This window comes from Lithobates pipiens, unplaced genomic scaffold (genome assembly GCF_037356315.1).
Source record: "Lithobates pipiens isolate NorthernLeopardFrog02 unplaced genomic scaffold, aLitPip1_a1.2 Scaffold_30, whole genome shotgun sequence".
NCBI classification, from domain to species: Eukaryota; Metazoa; Chordata; class Amphibia; order Anura; family Ranidae; genus Lithobates; species Lithobates pipiens.
This window is the reverse complement of record NW_027507791.1, coordinates 29,702,858-29,720,530: the sequence shown is the minus strand read 5'-3', so window position 1 is coordinate 29,720,530 and position 17,673 is coordinate 29,702,858. Positions and strand designations below refer to the sequence as shown.

Genomic DNA, 17,673 nt, shown 5'->3' with positions numbered 1-17,673 from the left:
CACCTGCCACCCCCCTAACAGGCCATTGGGTATTGGATTGTCCTGCGAATGGAGGCCCTGCTGTGGGTTGCATGGATGGAGGTTTGGCTGCAGGCAGACTCCTATGGGATGCCATATTGGTGAGCAGATAATTGGGCTGCAAACCCACCCGCCACCCCTAGTCCATGGAGGGGGTTGTCTTCTGTGAGGCTGGTGCCAGGGAAGGTTAGGGACCACTGCGTCAAGTCACAAAAAAAAGGAAAGAGGGTTAATAGAAAGGGCAATTCTAAGCTCCTTTTACAGGGTGGTGCGTCGGTTTACAATGGGCACCATCTAGATCATGAAGATCAAGGAGCTCCACGTCACCTCTTTAGGTATGACGGTTCCATGGTCTCCAAAACTAGAGAGCAAAAAAAACAAAAAACAAACAAAAAAACTTTAGACTTCTGTAAATTAAATTTAAAGCTTTCCATTCACGAAATTCCCAGATGGAAAGCATACCGTCCCTTTAAGACTTACCCATATAGATTTTGTAAATGGCGCATGGATTTCCAGAAAGGGAGCCGGACACAGACAGACTTGTAAAGTGTTTAATGATTGTTCAACAGTAATAAACACCGCGGCTACAAAACCCGACAATATCCTATATACTGCCAAAAAGACGAGACGCCGATTGTCAACAGCGTTCCCGTCCCGCCGAGGGCCCATACACACTGGCCAGCGCACAACGAACGCTGCAAAAAAAAAAAAAAAACCTGCGATGTGGTGCACCAATCAATGGGCCACCTTTACCGCAATGCACCTTAACGCAGCAGACCAGTGTGAATGGGGCCCCCCCCAAAACACAGGCCACGTTTGGAATCTGGAGGGCAGTGATAAAAGATCCCCGTCCGCGGAGGAGACGGGCGGCGTTGTGTCCCGTCGCCGTACATTCAGTCAATAATAAAATACTTGGAAAACAAAAAACCAGTTCTAAGTATCAAAAAAAGTAAAAGGAACTCTAAAACGAGGTGATGAGCCGGTTGGCTGCCGTTTTTTTTTTGTCTTCGGCAGAGGCTGGTAAGAATTCAGTTCTTTAAATAAAAAAAAAAAATAAAAATAAAAAAAAGCTGGTCGGTCAGTCGTTGGTTTCAGGGTCCGCCTGAGCCATGTAGGCGTCCAGCTCGGCGTCCAGGTGGCCTTTTGTCTTGGACATGTAGGCGTCCAGCTGGTTGTCAAGCTGCTCGCGGGTCAGTGCCGGGCGCGGGGCTCCCCTTCCTCTACTGCGGCCTCGTCCTCGACCAAACCCTCCTCTGCCCCGAGCAATGACACCGCCGCGTCCTGAGGACAAAAAAAAAAAAAAGGAAGAGAATATATTAGAACACCGAAGGTACAAATACACACAATCTAGAGGTTAGGCATCATTTATAGGATTCCCTTGGATCCCTACCAGGCTTAGTTTCTGGGGCTGCCTTGGATCTCTACCAGGCTTCGTCTATGGGGCTGCCATGGATCCCTGCCAAGGCTTCGTTTATGGGGGCTGCCATGGATCCCTGCCAAGGCTTCGTTTATGGGGGCTGCCATGGATCCCTGCCAAGGCTTCGTTTATGGGGGCTGCCATGGATCCCTGCCAAGGCTTCGTTTATGGGGGCTGCCATGGATCCCTGCCAAGGCTTCGTTTATGGGGGCTGCCATGGATCCCTGCCAAGGCTTCGTTTATGGGGGCTGCCATGGATCCCTGCCAAGGCTTCGTTTATGGGGGCTGCCATGGATCCCTGCCAAGGCTTCGTTTATGGGGGCTGCCATGGATCCCTGCCAAGGCTTCGTTTATGGGGGCTGCCATGGATCCCTGCCAAGGCTTCGTTTATGGGGGCTGCCATGGATCCCTGCCAAGGCTTCGTTTATGGGGGCTGCCATGGATCCCTGCCAAGGCTTCGTTTATGGGGGCTGCCATGGATCCCTGCCAAGGCTTCGTTTATGGGGGCTGCCATGGATCCCTGCCAAGGCTTCGTTTATGGGGGCTGCCATGGATCCCTGCCAAGGCTTCGTTTATGGGGGCTGCCATGGATCCCTGCCAAGGCTTCGTTTATGGGGGCTGCCATGGATCCCTGCCAAGGCTTCGTTTATGGGGGCTGCCATGGATCCCTGCCAAGGCTTCGTTTATGGGGGCTGCCATGGATCCCTGCCAAGGCTTCGTTTATGGGGGCTGCCATGGATCCCTGCCAAGGCTTCGTTTATGGGGGCTGCCATGGATCCCTGCCAAGGCTTCATTTATGGGGGCTGCCATGGATCCCTGTCAAGGCTTCGTTTATGGCGGCTGCCATGGATTTCAAACTGAGATTTATGGGGTTCCCTTGGATACATACTGGGCTTCATTTAGGGGATCCCTTCCAGGCTTCATATATCACTACTAGGATTTGTGGGGTTCCCTTGTATTCCTATAGAGCTTAGTTTATGGGGTTACCCTTGTTTCTTACTGAGCTTCGTTTATGAGGTTCTCTAGGTCTCCTAGCAGGCTTTTATGGGGTTCCCTTGGATATCTACTGGCCTTCATTTATGGGGCTCCCTACCTGGCTTCTTTTGGTAGGAATATACATGTGGATTCTTAACACTCATGTAATGTCCCCTTTCCGAAACTGGAGGAGCCCAAAAATTTGGTAAAGACTACAAGTACAATTCATAGTGCCAAATCTGAACCACGCTACCCTCAAGTGTTGTAATGAAGGAACAAGTGTACCAACCTCTTCCTCCAGGACCTCCACGGTTCATGACTCCCCCTCTGAGTCCTCCTCTTCCAGCCATGCCACGTCCTCGCAGCCCACCTCTCCTCATTCCCATTCCCATTCTAGGAGAACCCCCGCGGCCTCTGAGGTTTTGCCCTGCACAGGAGGGAAAAACAAATAGCGGTCAGCCATTGCAAAAAGCTCTCCATTAGGATTTAATATCGGCCAAATCCAACCGACCTCTCATGCTCATCGCGCCCCTTGGCATTCCTCTACCTCCCCGGCCGGCCCTCATCATGCCTCTCTGGGAGCCCCGCATTCCTATACCGCCTCCTCTCATTCCGCCGACTCCACGCTGGAGGTTCCCCACCGGTCTCCCCAACCGGGCCTGGATGTTGCTCTTGCCGAGCCGCTGCTTCAAGCTCTGTCAGGACAGGGAGGAAAGAATGAAATTAGAGGACGCCCATATGTTAAAGGGGGTGGAGCCAACAAGCATTTGGCAGGAGATATACTAAAACACAACACAAGGAAAAGTAAAACATCTTTCCAGGCTACCCCTTGAAAATAGTTCCCACACAACAATATTTGAAGAGGACCGGGCTCTTCAAGCAAAGTCCACTTTGTGAGTTTGCCCCCCCCATCCCAAAACACTGCATTAAATTCCAAAAAAATAAAAAATTAAAAAGGGCCATGCCACCCTCTTGCTGACAAGTTACTTGGGAATGCCAAGAAGAAAATCTTAGACGATCCTGCACTGCGTCTTCCTGGGCTACTCAACATTCTCCAAGAGCCGGTCGGATGGATGATGACCTCACCTAGTTGCAGTAAATATCGGTGCGGCATGACATATGGGAAACACGTGGACTTTGTTTAGGTAAATAAATCTCAGAGTGCCCAGGACTACCCCGGGACACAGTGCCTGCCGTGATAGGCAATCTTCCCTTACAACGTAGACCATCTGACCAATGCTTCGGCACTTGTGACAAAACTGCCCCTCCAGTCCAGAAGAGGTCCAAGGAATGGACTTGTGGGATTTAGAACCTTCCACAGTTATTAGCAGCACATAGGAAGATTTTTATGTACATCTACTGCTTGGCTCTAAAGACCCCCCCCCCCCCCCCTCTCAAAAGAGCCCCAAGGTTAAAGGTCCCAGACCCACCCACCAACAAAGGCCCCAAGTTTAAGGGCCCAATCTCCCCACCCCCAAGGCTAAGGGCCTAGCCCCACCACCCCCCCAAACCCCAAGAGCCCAGAGACCCCCCCCCCCCACGAGCCCAGTCGACCCCCCACCCCGAGCCCCAAGGCTAAGAGTCCAGTAAAGAAGGTCCACCAAAGAAATTGAGTGCGTGGTCAGCATCATCTCCAGAGGCTGTCGTTGGGAAATAGACCTATGAGTGCTGCCATCATGTCTCCAGACCTAAAACCTATTGAGCACCTGAGGGACATCTTCAAAAACGGAAGGTGGAGGGGCGCAAGGTCTCCAACATCCACCAGCTCTACGATGTCATCATGGAGGAGAAGAAGCTCTGGTGACCTCCATGCCCAAGAGGGTTAAGGCAGTGCTGGAAAATAATGGCGGCCACACAAAATATTGACACTTTGGGCCCAATTTGGAGATTTTTCACTTAGGGGGGTGTACTGACTTTTGTGAGATACTGTACATCCAAGTGGCCTGAAAGTATAGCAGGAGCCATGTGTTAACACAAAGGTGGGCCTTAAAGTCGGCCATAGAGGACTCCCAATTTTGGTGGCCACCATGAAATCAAATCTCCAGGTATGCCTCCTCGTCCATGTTATAGAGTAGGTGTATAGTAAATATACATCCCGACATCGTCCACTCCTCTTGCAAGCATACAAGACTTAGGCCTCCTCTTTTGAAGCTACAAACAAAAAATTTGACAGGTTCTCTTTGCCGCCCAGTAGACCTCAACGTTGGAGGACGACCGCTGGAGGTCCTTACAGGGCTTGGAAGAGGAGAAGTTCCGGGACATAGGGCCGAAGTGATGTCCGTTTGAGGGCGGACCACCTATACATCTCCTCCAGCTCTGTGAGCACCTCCAGTGGCCGTGGTTTTCCACCCCATCGTCGGTGGGGTGGGACGAGGACACTACGCAGAGTTTGATATGAGCAGGGGGGGAGGGCTTAACGCACTCACAATGCCAGATGACCACATGGAGTTTGAAAGAAAGATGGGCGTTCCTGGGGCAGAAATGGTTCAGCCATCATGGCTACATAACACATGGAACGCAAGTCCTGATTGCGGCCTCTAGGGTGGGACGACATTAGAGTGTAAGCTCTTCTGGTTCAGAGACTGATGTGACCGGCTCAGTGTTCTCTGTACAGCACTGCGGTATAGGTTACGCGACATTAGAGCGTAAGCTCCTCTGGTACAGAGACTGATGCGACTGGCTCAGTGATGGAGTTTATGGCAAGGAGAAGCCAGGAGTGACAATTGCCCCAAAATGGCCCACCCCCTGTGTGAAGTGCCACACCTGAGTGGAGTAGCACCTCATGCAGATGGAACCACCACCCCCACCCACCCACCCTTCCTCACCTGTTTCAGCTTCAGAGCAGCTTGCACCGAAGCCCACCCCCCCGTGTGAAGTACCACACCTGAGTGGAGTAGTACCCCATGCAGATGGAACCACCACCCCCACCCACCCACCCTTCCTCACCTGTTTCAGCTTCAGAGCAGCTTGCACCGAAGGCCTGCTCTCCATCTGCTGGGCTAGTCTTCTGTTCCTGGCGCTGGCCAGGTGCTGCTGTTGCATGGAGGCGCGGACGTTGACCGGCATCATCTGTTTGTTCTTCAGCATGTTAGTAAAGCTTCAAGGTCGAACAAAATGGGGGGAGGTGTTTAGATAAAAAGATTTCAAAGACACTATGCCGTAACCTCAAGGCCCCCCACACTGGAGATGGCCATGTTTTTTTTTTTTTTTTTTTTTTTCATTCTTTTTCTCCATTAATAGGCGGCACTCAGGCCGGTGCAAGATCTAGCCATTGCAATTTCCACATAATGCACAGCAAAATAACGAGACCTAGAAGATAGGCTGGGCAGCACAGTGAAGCAAAAAGGAGGAGGAGGAGTCTGGGAAATAGGAGGAGATGAAAGGGGGTTGAGGAAGGACAGAAGAGGACGAAACGCGACAAGACGAGAGGAGACAGATGATGATGATGACCACAGAAGAAGAACAGGAGGGTGTGTTAGATAAAGAACAAAGTACGAGACCTTCAGACAGAGGATGAAGTTGGTCATTGCCATAATCACCATTGTACGGGGCACCATCAAAACAAACTGGCCATTAAAGTGTAAAAAAGGTGGACAAGTATGGCGTACACATGGCTCAGTCATCTTTATGGTCCATACAACTGGTGGGCCCATCTCTTGGTTGGAGCCCCCAGCTTGGCGATGGGTTGGGGACCACATCCAGGAAAGGGAGACCTACGGGATAGAACTGGAGAGCTGGACCTCATACTCTTGGTCATACGACCTCAGATGGCCAGAAGTCCACAGACTCTTGACCACACGGGGTTGACAGCCAGGGGGTCCACAGACACTTGGCCTGGTCTGGGGCTCCCTTGACTCTTGGCCAAAGTTGATGTCCAGACTCTTGATCAAGGTTTCTCAATTCCAGTCCTCAAGGCGCACCCCAACAGGCCATGTTTTCAGACTCGGGCGATTTGATCAGTTTCACTGCCTTGGTAATTACCACAGCCGTTTCATCTGACGGAAATCCTGAACACCATGGACCTGTTGGTGCACCTCAAGGACTGGAACTGAGAAACGCTTTGTCTTGATCATATAGGTTGCATGGTGAGGGTCCTCAGACTTTGACGTATAGGGTGTATTAGGACCTTAACCGCTTTTTGGGGTATTAGGGTTTTTTCACAGTGACAAGAAACTCGTCATATGGAGGGGTGGTTTTGCTTCACCTTCTCAGGCCCAAAACTAGAGAGAAAGACTAAGCTGTACAGAGTGAGGGGCCAGTCAGCCTAATTACCTCCATAGCACATATGATGGCATCAAAATGGAGGAGACTGTATTACACAATAGCCAAGATGACTCTTGGCTTCAGAAGGTTGAGGGTCAGGGGTCCGCAGACTCTTGGCTTCAGAAGGTTGAGGGTCAGGGGTCCGCAGACTCTTGGCTTCAGAAGGTTGAGGGTCCGCAGACTCTTGGCCTTATAGGGTCGAGGGTCAGGGGTCCGCAGGCCCTTGGCCTCACAGGGTCGAGGGTCCGCAGGCCCTTGGCCTCACAGGGTCGAGGGTCCGCAGGCCCTTGGCCTCACAGGGTCGAGGGTCCGCAGGCCCTTGGCCTCACAGGGTCGAGGGTCCGCAGGCCCTTGGCCTCACAGGGTCGAGGGTCCGCAGGCCCTTGGCCTCACAGGGTCGAGGGTCCGCAGGCCCTTGGCCTCACAGGGTCGAGGGTCCGGGGTCCACAGACTCTTGGCCTTATAGGGTTCTGCAGACTCTTGGCCTTATAGGGTTGAGGGTCAGGGGTCCAGACTCTTGGCCTTATAGGGTTGAGGGTCAGGGGTCCACACACTCTTGGCCTTACAGGGTTGAGGGTCAGGGGTCCACACACTCTTGGCCTTACAGGGTTGAGGGTCAGGGGTCCACACACTCTTGGCCTTACAGGGTTGAGGGTCAGGGGTCCACACACTCTTGGCCTTACAGGGTTGAGGGTCAGGGGTCCACACACTCTTGGCCTTACAGGGTTGAGGGTCAGGGGTCCACACACTCTTGGCCTTACAGGGTTGAGGGTCAGGGGTCCACACACTCTTGGCCTTACAGGGTTGAGGGTCAGGGGTCCACACACTCTTGGCCTTATAGGGTTGAGGGTCAGGGGTCCACACACTCTTGGCCTTATAGGGTTCTGCAGACTCTTGGCCTTACAGGGTTGAGGGTCCGGGGTCCACAGACTCTTGGCCTTACAGGGTTGAGGGTCCGGGGTCCACAGACTCTTGGCCTTACAGGGTTGAGGGTCCGGGGTCCACAGACTCTTGGCCTTACAGGGTTGAGGGTCCGGGGTCCACAGACTCTTGGCCTTACAGGGTTGAGGGTCCGGGGTCCACAGACTCTTGGCCTTACAGGGTTGAGGGTCCGGGGTCCACAGACTCTTGGCCTTACAGGGTTGAGGGTCCGGGGTCCACAGACTCTTGGCCTTACAGGGTTGAGGGTCCGGGGTCCACAGACTCTTGGCCTTACAGGGTTGAGGGTCCGGGGTCCACAGACTCTTGGCCTTACAGGGTTGAGGGTCCGGGGTCCACAGACTCTTGGCCTTACAGGGTTGAGGGTCCGGGGTCCACAGACTCTTGGCCTTACAGGGTCGAGGGTCAGGGGGCCACAGACTCTTGGCCTTATAGGGTCGAGGGTCAGGGGGCCACAGACTCTTGGTCATATAGATGGGATGGTCGGGGGCCCACATCCTCAGAGGAAGACTAAACTACTGACAGAGGCTCATCGGCCCGGTTACCTCCATAGCACACATGATGGCATCACTTGACCAATGAAATGCAGACACCGCAATGCATGATGGGAAGGCAGCGGGGAGAGGCCATTGAGGTGAGATGGCGAGAGGAAAGCAGTAGAGGGAGGAGCAAGCTGAGGGGGGAGGGGGAGGAGCAAGCTGAGGGGGGAGGGGGAGGAGCAAGCTGAGGGGGGAGGGGGAGGAGCAAGCTGAGGGGGGAGGGGGAGGAGCAGACACAGCAACACAATTGCCTCTTACAAGACCCCAGAGTGCGGTCAGAGGGTCTCAGGGCAGGGAGGGTGACCCGCCATCATGCCTCTTACAGTACCGGCCACACGGGGAGTGCGCCGGCCCCGGACACGCCAGCGGGTAATCAGGCAGCACAGGTAACATGCTACCAGGCTGCAGCCAGAAGTGGAACCATATACAACATGGAGTATATAGAGGGGGGGCGGGAGGCTGGCTAGAAGGCCCCCTCCCCCCACTGTGTGATGACCCAACGCTACACACTTTACTCCTCACACACACAGTGTACCACCGCTGCCACGTCTGGGCGCCCCGCTCTCATGTAGGGAGGAGCCGGGGTAGGTGGGGCCCTCGGAGGGGCTCTGATTGGGTACTTTGTATACATTGGAATGTTACAGTGCAGAGGGTGGTCCTCACCGCTCGTTCAGCGACAGCTTGGTGGTGCTCTTTAGTACAACTTTAGATGCAGCCGGAGTGGCCATCTCTCCTCCCGGATCTCCTGCAAGACAAGACCAGGGAGAGTACTTACTACGGGTACCTACCTCCCATACCTACCCCTACCTACCACCAGAGAGAGCGCTTACTACGGACACCTACCTCCCATACCTACCTACCCCCGACCAGAGAGCGCTTACTACGGGTATCTACCTCCCATACCTACCTACCACCAGAGAGTGCTTACTACGGACACCTACCTACCCCCGCAAGACATGACCAGTGAGTGCTTACTACGGGTACCTACCTCCCATACCTACCTACCCCCCCCCGCAAGACACGAACAGAGTGCTTACTACGGACACCTACCTCCCATACCTACCTACCTACCTACCACCAGAGAGTGCTTACTACGGACACCTACCTACCCCTGCAAGACATGACCAGTGAGTGCTTACTACGGGTACCTACCTCCCATACCTACCTACCCCCCCCCGCAAGACACGAACAGAGTGCTTACTACGGACACCTACCTACCACCAGAGAGAGCGCTTACTACGGAACCTACCTACCCCCACAAGACACGACCAGAGAGAGCGCTTACTACGGACACCTACCTCCCACATACCTACCTACCCCCCCCCCCCCGCAAGACACGACCAGAGAGAGAGCTTACTAAGGGCACCTACCTCCCACCTACCTACCCACCCCCGCAAGACACGACCAGAGAGAGCTTACTAGGGGCACCTACCTCCCACATACCTACCCACCCCCGCAAGACACGACCAGAGAGTGCTTACTACGGACACCTACCTCCCATACCCACCTACCTACCACCAGAGAGACTGCTTACTACGGACACCTACCTCCCACATACCTACCTACCCCCGCAAGACACGACCAGAGAGTGCTTACTACGGACACCTACCTCCCATACCCACCTATCACCAGAGAGACTGCTTACTACGGACACCTACCTCCCACATACCTACCTACCCCCGCAAGACACGACCAGAGAGTGCTTACTACAGACACCTACCTCCCATACCCACCTACCACCAGAGAGACTGCTTACTACGGACACCTACCTCCCACATACCTACCTACCCCCGCAAGACACGACCAGAGAGTGCTTACTACGGACACCTACCTCCCATACCCACCTACCTACCACCAGAGAGACTGCTTACTACGGGCACCTACCTCCCACATACCTACCCCCGCAAGACACGACCAGAGAGACTGCTTACCATGGACACCTACCTCCCACATACCTACCCCCGCAAGACACGACCAGAGAGACTGCTTACTACGGACACCTACCTACCCCCACAAGACAACCAGAGAGACTGCTTACTATGGGACACCTACCTCCCACATACCTAGCCCTCAAAAGACTGCCTACTATGGACACCTCCCAGACACCTATCCTAACCTCCCCCAAGACACAACCAGAGACTGCTTACTATGGACACCTACCTCCCACATACCTACCCACCCCCCACCTGCAAAAACACGAGACTGCTTACTATGGACACCTACCTCCCAGACACTTACCTACCCCCCCCCCCCCCAAGACAACGAGAGAGATTGCTCACTATGGACACCTACCCACTCCCAAAGACACAACCAGAGAGACTGCTTACTATGGACACCCACCTCCCAGACACCTACCTACCTAACCCCCGAAAGACTGCTCAATATGGACAGCTACCCCCCAGATAGGGAGAGAGACTGCTTACTATGGACACCTACCTCCATAGATATCTACCCAACCCTCCCTCACCTATAAGACATACAGGACCGAGACTGGCTACCTCCCAGAGATACCTACCTACACCCCCTACAAAACACAAAGAGACCGCTTACTACAGAAACCTACCCAACACCCGGCTATGAGACATTACTTACTATTGATATCTACCCCCTGCTAGCTAACGTACCCTCCCCCCCCTCTACAGAGTACTTCACCCCTGTACATGACACCTACCCCTGACATCCCCACCTACCACACACTAACCTACCCGACTGATATGTATTCCCCTCCCCTTCTTCTGGCACAGACACTTACCCCCCCTCCTAGCATGTGTACCGCCGACATATGTACCCCCCCCCCATACAGACCCCCACCCAAACATAGCTTCCTACATAAATACCCCACCAATCTAATGTACCCCCATCCCTTATACATTGTGTGACAAAAGTAAGTACACCCCTCTGTGACAGTGTAAATTTCCCGTCCCCTCAAAATAACTCAACACACAGCCATTAATGTCTAAACCGCTGGCAACAAAAGTCAGTACACCCCCTAAGTGAAAATCTCCAAATTGGGGCCAATTAGCCATTTTCCCTCCCCCCGGTGTCATGTGACTCGTTAGTGTTACAAGGTCTCAGGTGTGAATGGGGAGCAGGTGTGTTAAATTTGGTGTTATCGCTCTCACTCTCTCATACTGGTCACTGGAAGTACAACATGGCACCTCATGGCAAAGAACTCTCTGAGGATCTGAAGATAAGAATTGTTGCTCTACATAAAGATGGCCTAGGCTATAAGAAGATTGCCAAGACCCTGAAACTGAGCTGCAGCACGGTGGCCAAGACCATACAGCGGTATAACAGGACAGGTTCCCCTCAGAACAGACCTCGCCATGGTCCACCAAAGAAGTTGAGGTCACGTGATCAGCGTCATATCCAGAGGTTGTCTTTGGGAAATAGACGTATGAGTGCTGCCAGCATTGCTGCAGAGGTTGTAGGGGTGGGGGGTCAGCCTGTCAGTGCTCAGACCATACGCCGCACACTGCATCAAATTGGTCTGCATGGCTGTCATCCCAGAAGGAAGCCTCTTCTAAAGATGATGCACAAGAAAGACCACAAACAGTTTGCTGAAGACAAGCAGACTAAGGAGATGGATTACTGGAACCATGTCCTGTGGTCTGATGAGACCAAGATAAAGGTATTTGGTGTCAGATGGTGTCAGGCGTGTGTGGGGGCAACCAGGTGAGGAGGACAAAGACAAGTGTGGGGGGGGGGGAGGGGGGCAACCAGTGCTGGGAAATAATGGCGGCCACACAAAATATGGACACTTTGGGCCCAATTTGGACATTTTCACTTAGGGGTGTCCTGACTTCTCAGATACTCCTTGTTTACGTCTTCTACTGTACCCCTCCCCCCTAAAATGTACCCCCTCCCTACGTACCCCACCCTGTCCTCTAATGTACCCCTCCTACGTACCCCACCGCCCCCCTCCTACATACCCCTCCCATATACCCAACCGCCCCCTCTAATGTACGCCACTGTCTCCTCCTACATACCCCACCGCCCCCTCATACATACCCCAACCACCCCCTCTAATATACCACCCTCCCCAGTACCCCGCCGCCCCCTCTAATGTACCCCTCCTAAGTACCCCCTCTAATGTACCCCGCCGCCCCCCACGTACCCCTCCCCCTCCTACGTCCCCCTCCCACATACCCCACCACCCCCTATGTCCCCCTCCTGAGTACCCCACCACCCCTCCTACGTACCTCTCCCCCTCTAATGTACTCAACTGTCCCCTCCTACGTACCCCACCACCCCCTCCTACATACCCTTCCCACTCTAATGTACCCCTCCCCCATACCCCGCCGCCCCCTACGTCCTCCTCCTAAATACCCCACCCCCCCTACATACCCTTCCCACTCACCCCCTCTAATGTACCCCTCCCACATACCCCGCCGCCCCCTACGTCCCCCTCCTAAATACCCCACCACCCCTCCTACGTACCCCACCGCCCCCTTTTAATGTACCCATACCGCACCGCCCCCTACCTACCCCTCATACATACCCCGCCGCCACCTCTAATGTATCCCACCACCCCTTCCTACATACCCCTCCGACTCACCCCCTCTAATGTACCCCTCCGCACCCTACATCCCCCCTCCCCACTCCTACGTACACCTCCGCCCTCCTCTAATGTACCCCCTCCGTACCCCGCCACACCCTCTAATGTACCCCTCCCCCTCCGTACCCCGCCGCCCCTACTTACCCCACCACCCCTTATGTCCCCCTCCTAAGTACTCCACCACCCCTCCTACATACCTCTCCCACGTACCCCTCCCCCTCTAATGTACTCAACTGTCCCCTCCTACGTACCCCGCCGCCCCCTCTAATGTACCCCGCCGCCCCCTCTAATGTACCCCACCACCCCCTCCTACATACCCCTCCCACTCACCCCCTCTAATGTACCCCTCCCCCGCCACCCCCCCACATACCCCGCTGCCCCCTACGTACCCTGCTACCCCCCCACATACCCCGCCGCCCCCTACGCCCCCCTCCTACGTACCCCGCCACCCCCCCCACATACCCCACCGCCCCTACGTACCCCAAGACCCCCTCTAATGTACCCGTACCCCGCCGCCCCCTACGTACCCCTCCCCCTCATACATACCCCACCACCCCCTCCTACATACCCCTCCCACTTACCCCCTCTAATGTACCCCTCCCCCGTACCCCGCCACCCCCCCAGATACCCCGCTGCCCCCTACGTACCCTGCCACCCCCCCACATACCCCGCCGCCCCCCTCCTACGTACCCCGCCACCCCCCCACATACCCCGCCACCCCCCTCCTACGTACCCCGCCACCCCCCCACATACCCCGCCACCCCTACGTACCCCGAGACCCCCTCTAATGTACCCGTACCCCACCGCCCCCTACGTACCCCTCCCCCTCATACATACCCCACCACCCCCTCTAATGTACTCAACTGTCCCCTCCTACATACCCCTCCCACTCACCCCCTTTAATGTACCCCTCCACCTCTAATGTACCCTGCCGCCCCTACTTACCCCTCCCCCTCATACATACCCCACCACCCCCTCTTATGTACCCCTCCTACACACACACACACCTCTAACAACCCCCGTCATGCTTTCCTCCCTCCACCCCCAAATATCTCTCTACATCCCTCCCCCAACACCCCCCATGTGTACCCCGGATGCCCCGTTACCTCTTTTCCCCCATTCCATCCTCCTCAATCACTCAGCGCCCTGTGCTCGGGTGTAGAAGCGGCCGGAAGCCCTGCAGTCGGGTGTAAAGTCTGCCGGAGGCCCTGTGCTCAGGTGTAGAGTATGGCTGAGGCCTTGTGGTCGGGCGGAAGCCCCGTAGTCGGGTGTAGAGTCGGGCGGGGAGCCGCACAGACCTCCAGCTACAAAATGGAGTCAGCAGCCGAACGCTTCTCTGTGAGATGGACGCGTCTTCTCCCCCCACCACCGGCACGTACAGTCCTTACGTCATCACGCACAGCAACCGCCTACGTCTCCGCCGCTCCTATCCTCCCGCCCAATCCCTGCGCTCCAGGAGGAGGGAGGGCGGTCACTATGGAGACAGCGGCGCCATGTTGTGTTTGGCAGCCACGTTCTTTCTGAGGGAGAGTAGTGAGGGGAGGGAGGAAGCCATCTTGTGGCTGGCAGCCACACCCCCCTCGGGAATGTGAGGCTGACCACCTGGGCGGCCATTTTGTTCTGGGAAGTGGGATTGGCAGCCATCTTTGTATGAAATAAAATGGCTCAGGATGAGGAGTGTCCCCCCCATATATATATATATATATATATATATATATATATATATATATATATATATATATATATATATAAATCTGGATTGCTAGAAAATTTCATAGAACCCCAAAACATTATATATATATATATATATATATATATATATACACCCTAGAGAATAAAATGGCGGTCATTGCAATACTTTATGTCACACCGTATTTGCGCAGCAGTCTTACAAGCGCAATTTTTTGTGTGGAAAAATTACACTTTTTTTAAATTAAAAAATAAGACGCTCGCTTCTGTCCGCGAGCTCAGGCGGGATGGGGCGCTTTAAACATTTTTTTTATTATTATTATTTATTTAACATTTTATTTTTACACTGTCCTTGGGAAAAAAAAAAACATTTTTTGTGTCACTTTTATTCCTATTATAATATAATATAATATAAGAAATATGTAAACATCCCTTGCAATAGAAAAAAAAAGCGTGACAGGACCTCTTTAAGGTGAGATTTGGGGGGTCAAAAAGACCTCACGTCTCATATTTACACTAAAATGCAATAAAAAAAAGTAATTAAATAAATCTGACGTCACCTTCCGCCACTATTCAATGTTCTGGAGCTGAGCGAAGACCATCTTTCCTTCACTCGGCTCCAGGCCTCAGAGGGGGGAAAGGACGCGATCGTCTCCGCCACTACCGACGGCTACCGTAAACAGCAGGGATCGCGGTGGAGGGGGCGCCCCCCATAAAAGTGAACTGGCGGAGAATCCACCACGGAGACCACTTTTATCTGAAAGAGCGCCGCTCACCGTTGTTGAAAATACCAGGAGGTCATGGCAGGTAGTTGCTGCTGCCATAACAGCGGAATTTAGCGTCAGAGTACCGACGTACAATGGCGGCGATTTGCGCTAAAGTGGTTAAACTGACAATTGCGCGGTCGCGCGACATTGTACATGTAGTACCCTGGAGTTTAGGCAGGAAGCTCCTCACAGATTTACTTGCCAAGAATAGTTATCTTGGTCGATTGATAGGGATCTATTGATTTCTCCCTAAGAGGTGGTTGCGATCCTTGACGCTGGAAGTGTTTGACACCCTGCTCACGGGAAGATTTCCTTAGTGCTCAGATGAGGGACCCCACTTTGATCCCCGCCAGGGAATGGGCCACAATCTTAAACGGTGAACCACAGCACCCTGGGGCATATGTGCAGTTCCCCCATTTTGCTGTGATTCATGACTTGTTGTACCGAGTAACTAAAGTCAATAAAGAAGTGTTGGAACAACCGGTGCTACCCAAACCTTTTAGGTCTAGGTCAGGGGTCTCAAACTGGTGGCTCCCATCCGAGATCTTGACTGACCAAGGTGAAAGTGATGAAAGAACTCTGTAAACTGTTTAAGATTAAACACTTGTGGACTTCGGTGTATCCCCCACAAACTGATGAGTTAGTGGAGCAATTCAACAAACCTTAAAGGGAATGTTAAAGAAAGCAGTTGAGGAGGATGGTTGGAATTGGGATTGCTTGTTGCCTCCCTTGTTGTTTGCCATAAGAGAGGTACCCCAGGCCTCCACGGGATTCCCCCCCCCCTTTGAGTCGGTTTATGGGAGACACCCCTGTGGACTACTGGACATAATAAAAGAGACGTGGGAAGAAGAAGCTTCCCCGTATCGGAGTGTGGTAGAACGCGTCTCTCAAATGCAGGACCGAATAACAAAAGTTATGCCCATAGTACAGGAACATTTGCAGGCTGCGCAAAACGCCCAGAGTCGTGTATACAACCGGGCACATTACATGCGGCAGGGCACATTACATGGGACAAGGCACGGGACAAGGCACATGACATGCCCCAGACGATGCCACATATGGCGAAACGTACGTAGGGTGGTCTTGACGTGCTTGACGCAAATCACGTGACATTTGGGCGTTTTGACCTTTATGTTTGTGAGTATGTTTTTTATTATGGAATACAAGATTTTGGTTTACGGTTTTACGCTATGGGAGTCTTTGCTTGCCTTTTATGAATGGTCCAACCACATGAAAACGAGGTGATGTCCCTGTGTGATGACCCCTAAGATTTCTGATATCAAATGCCTTTCTGATTCTGGGATTTGGTAAGTGCGCATTTTTACCATTTATCAGCACGGTGTTGGTGAAGGAAATTCTCTCTCTTGTACCCGCATAGGATTTCTTGAGAAGAAACACTTCTGATTATTGGACTGTTATGCCCACGATTACATCTTGATGAAGAACTGTTTTCTTATATATAATTTCTGAGCACTTTATTCATAATATTTTTGATTGTTCACAAAAATTCTGTGCACTTTACCACTTATGCTTATTGCTACGTCTTTATGAGGAACTGTTGTTTATATATAATTTTTGAGCACTTTATATATATATTTTTTTTCTGTACACTTGATTATTGTATGAGTTATAGAGTACATTATTATTCACTTAGTTGTGTTTCTATATTATAATTTTTGACTGGTTATAGTGTATACATATTATTCTGTTATTGATATATTTTTTTTGATTTTTGTAATTGTGAGCGCGGTTGAAATTTCTGACTTGTATGCTTTATAGGTGTATATCACATCGTATCAATCGCAGCCTTTAGATATTTAGACTGATTGTTGAGAGATTTCTTTAGCGCAGTATTTTTTTCCCAAATTTTTGCACATGACAGGGCACATTACATGGGACAGGGCACATTACATGGGACAGGGCACATGACAGGGCACATTACATGGGACAGGGCACATTACATGGGACAGGGCACATTACATGGGACAGGGCACATTACATGGGACAGGGCACATGACAGGGCACATTACATGGGACAGGGCACATTACATGGGACAGGGCACATTACATGGGACAGGGCACATGACAGGGCACATCACATGGGACAGGGCACATTACATGGGACAGGGCACATGACAGGGCACATTACATGGGACAGGGCACATTACATGGGACAGGGCACATGACAGGGCACATTACATGGGACAGGGCACATGACAGGGCACATTACATGGGACAGGGCACATGACAGGGCACATTACATGGGACAGGGCACATGACAGGGCACATTACAGGGGACAGGGCACATTACATGGGGCAGAGGACATTTCATGGGGCAGGGCACATGACAGGTAGGCTGACCACATTTCCAAACTGCCATTCAGGGACACCCCCCCCCACCCCAGCATGCACTGGTTGGTGATGTCACAAGGAGGCAATGCCACAATGTGATGTGACTGCGGGCATATTACAGGAGACACTCAGAAACTGAAGACATGGTACAGGAGA

General features: G+C 52.7%; 1 protein-coding gene across 1 annotated transcript; it reads right to left on the bottom strand.

The window, feature by feature from the left end:
• Window positions 1-555: 555 nt before the first annotated feature.
• CHTOP (chromatin target of PRMT1) lies at window positions 556-14,093 on the bottom strand. Its single transcript, XM_077463865.1, has 6 exons — window positions 13,816-14,093; window positions 8,815-8,896; window positions 5,357-5,507; window positions 2,922-3,105; window positions 2,700-2,837; window positions 556-1,299 (listed from the first exon to the last, which is right to left on the bottom strand). The coding sequence occupies exons 1-6, from the start codon at window positions 13,832-13,834 to the stop codon at window positions 1,097-1,099; spliced, it is 777 nt and encodes a 258-aa protein (XP_077319991.1). The 5' UTR covers window positions 13,835-14,093; the 3' UTR covers window positions 556-1,096.
• Between the last annotated feature and the right edge of the window lie 3,580 nt (window positions 14,094-17,673).